The 13,261-nt window shown below is 50.1% G+C and overlaps 1 protein-coding gene across 1 annotated transcript; it reads left to right on the forward strand.

The window, feature by feature from the left end:
- The first annotated feature begins 322 nt into the window (after positions 1-322).
- Positions 323-12,026, forward strand: LOC116533427. Its single transcript, XM_032253165.1, has 3 exons — positions 323-398; positions 10,459-10,629; positions 11,548-12,026. Exons 2-3 carry the CDS (start codon positions 10,478-10,480, stop codon positions 11,732-11,734), a joined length of 339 nt encoding a protein of 112 aa, XP_032109056.1. The 5' UTR covers positions 323-398; positions 10,459-10,477; the 3' UTR covers positions 11,735-12,026.
- The last annotated feature ends 1,235 nt before the right edge of the window (positions 12,027-13,261 follow it).

Below are 13,261 nucleotides of genomic sequence, written 5' to 3' on the forward strand. Positions count from 1 at the left end.
AGTTCAACCACTGAAGCGTTAGAAGGGTCCACAGCCCACCCCTTTCTGCTGGAAATGTCTTATGTTATCATCTAACAAGGCGTCCCTAGCCATTCACCGTTGGTCTGAGTGTTGGGACCTCATTGATAAATATATTTATTCCGAGTTTACGTGCCACTCCCTTCCAGGCAGTGCAGCAGAGCAGAGGATAACCAGGAGACAATTTGGGTTTCTCAGTTTCGTTAGGAACACACTTTTTACATGAGTGCCCTAAGTGCAGCCACTGTTTCCCACCAAGCAAGACAATGATCAGTCCTGCTTTGTTTGTTCCCACAGCTCAGGAACCTGGCTCAGAGCTGCTCCTCAGCACCAGCTGCTGGACTGGACAAGATTTTAGGGAAGGTGCAGCCACATACCAGGTAGGTGAAAACCCACCCCAGTGAACCGCTGCCAGGGAGGCCACCAGGGCACTGAGCCTCTCCATGAGCAGAGGCCTAACCTCAGCCTGCCCGGCTGACCTGGTCTCTAGGGCATTTTACATCACAGCAGCAGCGTGTGAGCCTGCTGCCCAGAGGAGCTGTGCAGGCGTGAGTAGCACCCAGCTTGTCCTCAGTGCGGCAGCCCAGGGACAAAGCATCAGGTTGTTCACTGAATCACCACAGTATTTTTGGCATCATGTGGGTATACTCCAAAAATAACCAAAGAGCTGGTGGGGCAGGGGGTGGGGGGACATTCACAAAAGCAAAATGTAGTCCATCTAAGAGGATTAAGTTTAAAGTTTTCTTTACTGAACTGGCCCAAACTGGATAGGCACTAACATCCCTCCCTAAGGCTCTCACTCAGGCAGCACTGGGCGGAACGAAAGCTTGAGCCAGCGATTGGACATTTGCCCTGGGCCAGACGCCCTCACCACGGCCACATTACATCACTCATCAAGCCCATCTTAGGAAGTGGATGCATGATTATCCCAGGGAGACTCTGGAAGTGGGCAGCACAGATAATGAGAAAGACTGGGATCCCCGGTCGGATGTGGGTGATGCCAGAGCTTCGGGTCTTTGCATGAGTAGGGTTAGATAAGCCTGAAACAGCACAACCAAGGCTCAGCAGGGAGGAGCAGATCAGACACCATGCCAGGCAGCCGATAGCACGCGGTCAAGCCCGAAGTGACCTCCAGGAAAGGAGGACATCCCTGTCATAACACTGCAGCCTGTCCCTTGCCCCAGACCCCACTACCTGGGCACCAAGTCCCCTTTCCAGGCTGCCGCGGACACGAGAGCGCTCGTCCACCGAGGCACGCGCAGGAGGGTCACTGAGTCACGCGGGAGGCCCACCGGCTGGGGCAGGGCCACGGGCTCCCTGCAGAGGGCGCCCCGTCCCCTTCGGAGGCGCAGAAACTAGCCGTGCTGGGACCTCCCTCCTGAGTGAAAGGCTCCGCAGTGTAGACAGGTTGTTTCTGCTGGAAGCATCTCCACGGAGCCACAGCAGTGGATGGCTGACACGATCTTCCCTGGCTGCCTCCCATCGTTCGAGAATTAAGGTTACAGAGCTGTTGTCCACACACCCTATCAGCCTTTGTGTTACAGGCTGTGATGTGACTTTTGTGAAAGAATCGGGGAGCGGCGGGAGAGGGAGGAAGGCCTGGGGGGCCATTTGCAGACACAGCCCCCCAGCCTCTCCCGAGGCACCGTCACCCCGGAGCGGGGGAGCTGACACCCGGCAGTTGCTCTTGGTAACTGAGCAGCTGTGGGGGATCCAGATCCAGAAGAGATGAAGGAAGGAGGGGAAGGAGGAGGTGTGCAGAGAGGGCGGAGCCTGCAGCGCTGTGCACCTGGGGGGCTTGCTCGAAGCCTCCTTATCTGGGACCTAACTGCGGTCAGACGGCCTGGGGGGGTCCAGGAGGCTGATGATGATGATAGAGATCATGGATTCTCTGAGGCAGTTACAGGAACTTATTTTCTTTATTAGGAGATGAAAACCACTTTCCCAAGCTCTCCGAACGGAAGAGAGACTTGGCTGAAGGTCTAAGCAATGCCGGAGGACTCCAGGAGGGCCAGTGTGTCTGGTCCCGACCACCGTGCCCTCAGGCTGTATTTGTTACCTGGGGAAGCCACTCCTTGCCACTGCACTCGTGAAGAGACCCCCGTGTCTCGTAAGGAGGTGGAGGTGCCCGCAGAAGCCCTTTAAGACGTCTGGTTATAGGCCACGCACAGTGGCTCACTTCCCAAGATCCCAGCACTTTGGGAGGCTGATCACCTGAGGCCGGGAGTTCAAGACCAGCCTGGCCAACATGGCAAAATCCCGTCTCTACTAAAAAATACAAAAATTAGCCGGGCATGGTGGCCAGCACCTGTAATCTCAGCTACTCAGGAGGCTGAGGCAGGAGAATTGCTTGAACCTGGGAGGCAGAAGCTGCAGTGAGCTGGGATCATGCCACTTTACTCCGGCCTGGGTGACACAGCAAGACTCCATCTCAGTGGGGAGAGGGAAGATGTGTGGTTAGAGATGGCTTAAATTTGCTATCTGGGAACCACATATCTTAATCTACACACCATGATTTTAATACTCATTTTTAGCAGTTAAAATTTCAAATTATATATGAACGCTAATGATCTCTTCTAAGCTAATATCCACAGTAGAGGAGAATCAGAAAATCTTGAATGGGAATCTAGCTAATGGAAGAGTCAAATGATTATGAATCTTGAGTAGACCTGCCGGGATACACAGTATTCAAGACGGCACATGAAATTAAAATACGTCTAACTTCCACGCCTGTCAATGAATTTCCAACCTTTTCCCCCATGTTACGGCCCAGGTCTCTCCAGTGCTTTCAAGGGCTATTATCTGTAATTGGCAAATGATCTCACTCATAGTATCCAATTATTCTCCTTCCAAAGACCTAAGAAAAGAAACCTGATTATCTTGCCAATTGATCTGTGTTACCAGATGTTTAGTTTGAGAATACAAAGCATACCTGTGAGACTATCCAAGCACAAAACACTTCTGACCCAAGCCGGCTGGTCCGATCATGAGACCAAGGCTCAAAACCTTGACTTTTATATGAGCTTAACCCAATCAATAGAATTTAAACATCTCCTGGAAGAAGGGGCAATGTCTTCATCCTCTGTGAGACTTCCCCCTACCCATGGGATCCTGTAGAGTGCTTTGCATACAGGAAGTGCTGAATAATTGAATATGCTGCCCTGTGGTCACAGGGACCACACCATCCAAATGCCAGTGATAATCTTCAATGACATTTACAGAGTCTGTGTGAATCAGACTAACCACATCTTTAAATCCTGACCCAATTTCACTCAGATTTGGCTGGACAACTGCCCTTACTAGCCCAGCTTCCAGACTGTCAATCACACAGCGATCTACGGGACACCTGGTACAGAGATCAATGCTGGGGATGGGGAAATGAATCCAGCAAGGTGTTCCAACACAGTGACAGGTGAGCAAGTCACCACAGGACAGGGAGACAGGTGTTCGACGCAGAGTGGGTGCAGGGCAGGCTTAGAGGAGGGTGCCCAGGTCTTCCCAGGGGTGTAAGGAGGCACCACCCAGAGGTGAGGTTTGAGTTGGATTCTGGTAAACAGTGGGAGTTTTCGGTGCCAGGCGAGGACCCTTCCAAGCAGAGAATAGCAGCGTCCTGAATGCCAGGGTGGATTTGAAGGGTGGCAGGGGACGCCATATGATTTTGTGAGGCTACCTTGAAAACAAACAGGATGCTAAGGGACAGCCCCACTAAGGATGTCATATGTTATTCCTTTATTCATGGAATTCTACTAAAGAATGAATCCTCAGTATTTTGGAGGACATGAATGAAGCCCTGTGAGAATCTGGTTTGTTTGTTTTTTTTTTTTTATTCTCTGTCCCCCTCCCCCTTGAAGCAATCCTCTGACTCCCATTTAAGAAATCCTGGTGTAGACTATTAAGTGCTTCAAAGCCAGCTGACAGCACGCTGCACCCACAGCTACACTCACAGATGCACTTGGGCTCTATTTCCCTGCTTCGGCCTCCACTGCCTGGTTTCCCTTCAGAACCACCCAAGTCCTTTTTCCCAAGAGATGTGTTAGGAGGTGAAATTTCCCAGCACCCACGCTCGGGGACTGGAGCCTGCCACACGCCTGCCCCTGCAGACGAGGTAATGCGTGGGCAGCATGAGCCTGCCTCCTGCCCTCTAGCGGCATTTCCCTTGAGCCCAGAGGCACCCCCTCAGTTTACTGTGTCCACAAACAGAACATTCTGGCATGGCCTGAATGCAACTGACTCTTTAGATGATGGTCTCTGATGAGATCAACCAAATCAACAAATGTAACTGAAAGGATGAGATTTGCTGATGTCCACAATGGGGCAAATTCAGATGGAGTCCTCCTGCTGCTGTTGATTCCTTCTGATTGCGCTTCTTTCTCGAGCTTCTGGTTCCTCTTCTGTAAACAGGGGGTGAGGATCCCTGCCCTATTCATGAGGTAGATGAGAATTAAAACCAGGTAAGATGACAAGGTGGAAAGTGCTCTGAGCTCTCAATCTTCTAAAATACCGTATATTATTGGTACTAAAGAAAGCAGTGGGGAACTAACGATAGACTCACAGAGGGAAAATGGCATTTTCCTACCACTCGAGCAAAATCTCAATAGAAAAACCAAAACAGCCAGCCAGTAGCAAGGGAATACATGATGTCTGTCATTTGTTATAAGGTATTGCAAATCCTTTTTACTTTTATGTGTTTATTATACAGTTTTAGAAAGGAAAAGGAAAGAAAAGAACCCAAGAACTTTCTTCTTTGTTACAAGAAGTGCAGGTTCTTCTGGAACACTGGCGGGCACACAGTCAGGGCCCAGCCATGTCCCCTTTTATCGAGAAAGAGCATGCTGACCTTGGAAAGATGCTGCGAGGACGAAGAGGCTGCCTAGGAAGGGGCAGCCAGGCCGCTATGGAACAGCTGGCAGGACCTTCAAGGGGAGCCCTGTCCCCCACCATCCCCCCAACCCTCACTTGCTCCACCACCCACTGCTTTTTCCAACACTCCACAACTTTTCCACCTGACTTCAGACTGGCTATGGGTGGTAAGAGCCGGGATAGGATGAGAGAAATGCACATGACCTCAGTGGAAAGCACATCAAGCCAGCCACGTAAGAGATCAAATGTCATTCAACAGATCTGTGAAGGCTCCATTCATTCACTGTGCACGTTCCACTTCCAGGTCTATACTGGGGCTGTGAAGATGAAAGAGACCATGTGCATTACAATGACAAGACAGGCAGATGAGCAGGACAAGTAGGTGGCACAGGTTTGCAGAGAGACACCCACTCCAGGCTGTGAGTGGTCCCTGGGTGGAAATGCAGAGGGGGTCCCTCGGCAAGCAGCAGAGAGGGTCCAGGCTGAGCACACAGAGCCCCGTGAGATCAAAGCAGTCGGGGAGTCCCGTGAGCTCTGATGCCTGGGAGTGCTTTAGGCATACACATTTGAGAGAATTCCTCGGGCAGTTACAGAGAGGATGGAGGGGGACAGACAGTTGAGAGAATTAAGGTCTGATGCAAGGAAAATACCAGAAACTATTGAAGTAATGCAGGTAACATGCCACAGGAATGTGGAACTTCAGTGGATGAAAAAGAAGTAAATGAAAAATATCTAGAAGGCAGCATTTGATCATGTGGAGAAGGGAAAGTCCCTGGAGCCAGACAGACCTGACTCCACCTCACAGCCCTGCCACTTGCTAGCTAAGTGATCTGCAAATTGCCTAACACCACTGAGCCTCAGTCACTTCATCTATAAAATGGGCCTAATTGTGTAGGAGTGTCATAAGGATTGAGAAAGAATGAGGGGAAAGAGATTAACCTGGCACATGGCAGGCAGGCAATGTCAGCCCCGTTGAAGGAAATGGCAACTCATGCCATATGTTGGGGGCCAAGCTTGAATTTTTTTTTTTTTTTTTTTGAGACAGAGTCTGACTCTGTCACCCAGGCTGGAGTGCAGTAGTGCAATCATAGCTCACTGAAGCCTCAAACTCCTGAGCTAAGTCCTGTCTCCTCAGTCCACCTAGCAGTTAGGACTATAGGCTAAGGCCCAGCTGATTTAAGCACTCTTAATTTTTTTTTATATATATATTTTTTGGAGATAGAGTCTCGCTTCGTTGCCCAGGCTGGTCTCAAACTCCTGGCCTCAAGTGATCCTCCCACGTTGGCCTCCCAAAGTGCTGGGATTATAGGTGTGAGTCACCATGCCTGGCTTGAAAATAAATATTAAGAAAAAAGGAATGAGCCGAGATGAGACGCTGTGGGTGCTTAGCACTGGATGACAGGCTTGCACATATACTCGGGGAAACTGCATTCACACCGCGCGACTCTGGAGAGCCGTACGCACCAGGACTTGGCACAGAGGGCCTCCAGTGCACGTGCACCTAGGCTGCGTGGAATGCAGGACCCACAGCTGTGTTACCTCGAAACCCCAGATGCCCAGGAAACGATGGTTTCCAACTCAGGCTTCTTATGGCCGAAATCCCTTTAACTGCACTTTTTTCCTTTGCAAAGTCACCAGTAATTCACAGAGCCCCCAAATGCTGACCCACTCTCCATCCTTTTATGCCAAATCCACAGTCCAATGCTGGGAGTTCAGATCAGAGGAGCGCACATGTGGGCAAACTGACCTACGAGGCCCAGCCACCCACTCCCAGGGTGCACCTATGACCACCCTTCCTCCGCCCGCTTCCAGCAGGCTCTTGAAGTCTATTCAGGCCGGGAGCTGATGCTGAACTCAGCAGAGCCGCAGTTTACTGGGTCATTTCTCATGTGAAGGTCTGGGGAGAGAAGGTCAGGTCTCCATGGAGCAGAGCCCAGGGGCACTTTCACTGTGCGAAGCCACCAACAGGCCCCACTCCACTGGAAATTCATCAGTGCATGGAAAGGCAAAAGGCAAAGTTGTTTCCGTTCACCAGGTATTCGCCACGTCACTTGTTTCCTATTTCAGTGCCTTTAAAAAATTTCCCCTCAGTGAGCGCTGAGGCGCCTTTGTTGTGAAATATGGTTAACACGAGTGCTTTTTTTAAAATGACATCACTCAAATTAGGTCTCTGTGTGTGTCAGAAAAATTAACCCTGGCAAGTATACAATTCTCCTGGCATCACAAAGAAATGCAAAACAGGGCAGGAGGGCGGGGACCAGCCGGGGAGCTTCAGGAGGAACAGGGATGAAAGGAGGGGGGAAAGAAAATTAAAATCGTGGGCAGACCAAGACCGATGTGTGGACAGGTGCCCGGCAAGCAGAACACTCAAGAAAGAAACTTGACCTGCTTCCCTTGATGACATGGATTATCCACGCATGTATGCTTTTTAAAGCTCAAATGAGGCTGGCCACGGTGGCTCATGCCTGTAATCCCAGCACTTTGGGAGGCCAAGACAGGTGGATCACTTGAGGTCAGGAGATCGAGACCAGCCTGACTAACACAGTGAAACCCCGTCTCTACTAAAAATATAAAAAAATTAGCTGGCCGTGCTTGCACACACCTGTAGTCCCAGCTACTCAGGAGGCTGAGGCAGGAAAATCACTTGAACCCGGGAGGCAGAGGTTTCAGTGAGCCGAGATCATGCCACTGCACTCCAGCCTGGGCAACAGAGCGAGACTCCGTCTCAAAAACAAATAATTGGCCGGGCGCGGTGGCTCACGCCTGTAATCCCAGCACTTTGGGAGGCCGAGGTGGGTGGATTACGAGGTCAAGAGATCGAGACCATCCTGGTCAACATGGTGAAACCCCGTCACTACTAAAAACACAAAAAATTAGCTGGGCATGGTGGCGCATGCCTGTAATCCCAGCTACTCAGGAGGCTGAGGCAGGAGAATTGCCTGAACCCAGGAGGCGGAGGTTGCAGTGAGCACACCATTGCACTCCAGCCTGGGTAACAAGATCGAAACTCCATCTCAAAAAAATAAATAAATAAAATAATTATCTGATAAATACAGGTCTGTTCCTCTCAATTTGGTTCATAACATCTTATTTAAAATATTCAAATATTTCACCCACATTGCCAGAGCCTCTGTATATATAGGCCGCACGTTTTCATGTGCTCTAAATCTGCAGATGGCTGGGATGGCTGCGGGGAGAGGTCAGAGCTTGGCCCCCCACATGGTGTTTAAAGAAGTGTTTAGAAGCTGGGTACAGTGGCTCATGCCTGTAATCCCAGCACTTTGGGAGGCCAAGGTGGGTGGATCATGAGATCAGGAGATCGAGACCATCCTGGCTAACACGGAGAAACCCCAACTCTACTAAAAATACAAAAAATTAGTCGGGCATGGTTGCACACAGCTGTAGTCCCAGCTACTCGGAAGGCTGAGGCAGGAGAATCACTTGAATCTGGGAGGCGGAGGTTGCAGTGAGCCAAGATCTCACCACTGCACTCAACCTGGGTGACAAAGCAAGACTCCGTCTCAAAAAAAAAGAAATGCGTAGAATGAGTGGACATTTAATAGAATGTCAACTTACTGGTGTTTTAAATCACTGACAGTAACACTGGGCCCCCGTCCTATGTGGCCCTAATGGGCTGTCACTTTGGACAGAGCACGACTTCTACAGTTTTCCACAGTCCCACCGCTGCCAAGCCCTCACTTCACTCTCTTTCCCCGCAGGCATTTAAGGGTGACCTCTGGGCTAGGCAGTGAGGCAGGCTCTGATGGGGGGCAATCAGAGAGACACGTCTGCTCCATGCTAGGGAGTTATTTATCCCTCACGTGTATGCAAATAACCAAGCGTTTTTCCAAACAAATTCAAAGAAAAGCAGAAGACATTTCAAAACAGAGCAGAAAGTTCTAGTTCCCATGCATTACAGTTTAAGACCCAATTTCTCTGTCGTGTTCCCTAAATAGCAAACTAACCACCAGCAAGACTTGAAACGCTGCCGCTCAGAGCCACCCAGGCCTTCCTTTGGGCTGTATCATTTATGGACGCCCACCCCCGCTTGGTGGAGAGAAAGCTCTTACTTATTCACCAGGCCGTGGGAGGTGTCTGCTGGGGGGAAAGGCCAGAGAGCAGAGTCCCACTTCAGAGCGGGAACTCATCATCACGAAATGGGCACGAAATCCAAGACTCATGCCTCTTAACTGATTTTTGGAAAACGCTGAGTATTGCGTCTCAAGTGCTTTGTTTGTTTGTTTGTTTTTTGAGACAGGGTCACACATGCAGGCTGCATTGCTGTGGTGCAGCCTCCACTCACTGCAGCCTCAACCCCCTGGGCTCAAGCCATCCTCTCACCTCAGTCTCCTAAGTAGCTGAGACTATAGGCACGTGCCACCTAGCTAATTTGTGTGTGTGTGTGTGTGTGTGTGTGTGTGTGTGTGCGTGTGTGTGTGTGTTTTGTAGACATGGGTCTCCCATATTGCCCAGGCTGGTCTCAAACTCCTGGTCTCAAGTGATGCACCCGCCTCGGCCTCCCAAAGTGCTGGGATTACATGTACGAGCCACCGCACGCAGCCAGCTATCAAAATTTTTAATTTTTGCCTTTTAAATAACAGAAATGTGTCCCAACTCAGCTTTATTCAAACATCACATTCGAATGGAACAGCAGATACCTTGGGTAAAAGATGTGCCTGCAAGAGCTAATCCTGCTGTGTTCAGAATGGAAAGCAGTGGAGGTAAGGCAACTGGAAAAGCAGGAATCTGCTGTTCCATTCAAATGTGATGACCATGTGATTAGACCTCTCACGGCCTAAACTCACCATCCACCCAGACTCGGGATAGAGGACCAGGAAGAGAACATGCTTCAAGGGAAACAGGAGCTGGGTGATTCTAGCATTGAAGGAAGCACAGGGAAAAGGTACTGGAGTCCAGGCGAATGAATGATGACGGCTTGAGTCTCACAGATAATGTTTAATCTGCTCTGCTGCTAAATCACTCTATGGAAGAAAACCACGAATTTAGAGGCGTTTGTTTAGATTTAGCAGCAGGGAATCCCTGACCTTTCAACCTTCAGGGAAAACTTCTGCTAATCAAAGTAATAAGTCAGAGTGTCCCAAGCCACGTGCCACAAATGAGTTATGGCAAAGCCACGGTATCGACCCTCTTTGTTCTGTGTGTGGGCTGGCCTGGGTGGGCCAGCAGGCCTTCGGCAGCCTCAGTTTCCCTCGGAGTGTGATATAAACATTATTTGCTGTGTGCACTGTGGCCTGATAATATTTGGAAAGTACTGCCTTCAGTTAAAATTCTCACAGAAATCCTTAACACTGGCAGCACTGGCAGTGATTAGCTATAACCTGAATTAGGTCCAACGCTTTGGCTCAATTTGCTGTGCTTTATTTTAAATCCATTTTGTTTAAGTTCAGATTTTAAGTTCTTTTGTTTAAGAAAAAAATATCTGCACCTTTCTCCCACTGATTTCCACTCTGGTTAAGCCACAATCATGGTGCCTTGGTGTTTGGAGACATCACGGCATTGCACGCCAGCTCCCTGAGGGACACACTTCCCTTGGGACTAATCCCACTCTCCCACCCTCAGGAAGAGCCTGGCATCCGCAATGACCCGTGAGCAGCTGTTCCTGCAGCTGGGCCTGCCCCTCAAGCATGCTGAGCCTGTCCTTCACAGCCCCGTGGTGCTAACCCAGGGCCCCAAGACCACCAGGAAGCATCTCTTCCTCTTCAGGGACTGGCTGGTCATTGCCAAGCAGAGGTGAGTTGGTGACAATCACCGCCTTCCTCTCTCCTAAAACTCGATTTCTTTCTAGGACCCTAGCAACACGCAATGGCACTGCAACGGGCCCCAGAGTTTGGGACCCAGCCTGGCCCATGTTCCCAGCGCTTCCAGGCTGTAAGGGCTTAGGTGACTCAGTCCTTCCTCCCCCTTCATTGACAAGTGAAGCCCTCAGAGGCTGAATTCCCAAGACAACATCACACAGGTAATGGGTAGAAAACTAGGACAAGAAAAGTAGAGAAAATCCATCATTTTTTTTAAAAAGCCCTATGCAAACTTGACTTTTTGTTTGATTAAAAGTGTATAATGCGTTTATAGCAATACATTTGAAATCAGAAATGTAGAAACTCCATCACTGAGTCAACTTGACCTGCATCATGTTTCGCTTTGGGAAGCTCTGCAATGAACGCTTCTTCAGTGGGGTATTAGAGGAGCCTCTGGACTGGAGCCACGTCTCCCAGGATGTGGTGTATTTTTCACAAAGAAACCTACAAGCCCAAGGAACATGTGACAGCCTTCTAAAAATTCCACACTAGTGTAAAAACAAAAACAAAAAACCAGGGGGATAAACACAGACTTTAGGCAAGTAGAATGCAGCAGAGGAATAGTGGGCTCCCTGGGGGAAGTGCTGATGTCCCTGGTCAGAGTCAACACAGGGAGAAGCCCAGAGCCATGGGGGAAAGGACGATATTGGGCCCAGCTGGTGCTGACTACAGAGGGGCGTGGGGCGGGGGAGATGCCTGTAACATTACTTCTGTTTTGTAGGAAGGAAGAGCATTTACATATTTTTATACTTTCATTTAATTTCCCTTGAAAAGCTCTATTTTAAGCTTTGGGGGGAAATGGGCCACGTTTTAAAGAGCTTCTCACACCTACCCACCATGATTATTTTTTTAGGTGCTTAGAGATTTCAAAGAATTCAAAACCCACCTGGCATCCTTCCCCCGGATCCCAGCCCGGGATGTGTTGTTTTCAGAGACCTGAGAAAACCCCAGGGAGACACAAACAGCAGCTGGGGAAATCCTGCCACGGCTCAGAACGCACCCTTGTCACCGGCTCCGCGGGCGCCCAGCTGAGCTCCTGAACGTGGCTCTGGGCTGCGGGCTGGTACCCAGGGCACTCGCAGGTGTGTGGCCTGAACCACCCCCACTTTGTATTCCGGAACTCCCTGAGTTCCCCTTGTAAACAGCCTCAGCGTGCTCCCCAGCAGCCAGGAGGACAGGGAAAGGTCAGTGTGGGGTGTGCGGGAAACGCGCAGGGTTGGCATGGACGGTTAGCGTCAAACACACCAGCAAGCCCTGGCCCCGGCGGCCTGGCTAGAGGCACACACGGGCCACCGCACCCGGAGACCTCCCCAGGCCTGGCCATGGGGCTTCCCACTGGCACAGGGCACTCGCAGTGGCCGGGAACTGAATTAACACTCACTGGGGTGCTTAGCAAGGATGAGGATCCCAGAATCCCACCCCTGACACTCCCTAGAGAATGAGGGTGGCAGCACTCTGGAAGGAGCCCTGCTAGATGTGCACTCATCCTGCGAACCGCCGTCACCCTCACAGGGACCAGCTCCTTTTTGCCTCTGTGCCTCCGCCCACGCTGCTCCCTCCTCCTGTGGCCAGTTCTTCCCCAGGCTGGGGGCCACAGCCCCAGTGACTGGATCAAAGCGCAGACTCTGGAACCCAGTGCTGGGCTGAATCTCCCGTCTGCCATTTACCAACCACGACTAAGCTCTATGCCTCCAACTTCTTGTCTGTATAATGGAGATAAAAATAGCATCTTCCTCACAGGATGGATTGGGGTGGGAATTGAAAGAATAACTGCAAGATCAGAGCTTAGAACAGGCTGGCACCTGAGTGCAGTGTTTCCTATGAAGTAGAGTCGCTTTCTGATGTGCTTTCCAGGAAGGGTAGAGGCCCCAACTCGCTCACAGAAAAAGAGAAGAGCGAGAAGAGATCTCAGCCTCCTTCACCAGCCTGAAACAAATCGTCAATCACTTACCAGCTAATGGCTTCTGGCATGTGAAGGGTCTGCATCACTCAAGCCATTTTGCCATACTCTAGAGTCAGAGTCCAAGCTCTCAAGGAGTTTATAATACAGCAAAAAGGTTTAAAATCCGCCAGCCTTGGGTGGGAGCAGTGAATCACGCCTGTAATGCCAACACTTTGGGAGGTCCAGGTGGGTGGATCACAGTCAGGAGTTCAAGACCAGCCTGGCCAACGTGGTGAAATCCTGTCTCTACTAAAAATACAAAAATTAGCAGGGCGTGGTGGCATGCGCCTGTAATCCCAGCGACTCAGGAGGCTGAGGCAGGAGAATCGCTTGAATCCAGGAAGTGGAGGTTGCAGTGAGCTGAGATCAAGCCATTGCGCTCCAGCCTCGGTGACAGATCAAGACTCCGTCTAAAAAAAATAATTAATTAATTAATTAAAATAAAATATGCCAGCCTCCATGAACAAAGGGAAGGAATCATGACTGACACTTTACTTTGTGTGGTGTTTTGGTTTTGCTGAATTCAAAGAGTGAGACTCCTGTGTGTTTGGCAAATTTATTTAATTTGTCTAATTTTGGTGTAGGATAATCTTCAACTGTAAGTTTTCAAGATATACTTGGTAGC

This window comes from Sapajus apella, unplaced genomic scaffold (genome assembly GCF_009761245.1).
Source record: "Sapajus apella isolate SASKATOON/1434 unplaced genomic scaffold, GSC_monkey_1.0 scaffold82, whole genome shotgun sequence".
In the NCBI taxonomy this organism is placed as follows: domain Eukaryota; kingdom Metazoa; phylum Chordata; class Mammalia; order Primates; family Cebidae; genus Sapajus; species Sapajus apella.

What these genes read in the sequence shown, in the direction of transcription:
- LOC116533427 (XM_032253165.1), top strand. Translation starts at nt 10,478, where the DNA reads ATGACCCGTGAGCAGCTGTTCCTGCAGCTGGGCCTGCCCCTCAAGCAT. An exon ending in CTGGTCATTGCCAAGCAGAG is followed by an intron (nt 10,630 to 11,547) that starts GTGAGTTGGTGA and finishes TTATTTTTTTAG; the next exon opens with GTGCTTAGAGATTTCAAAGA.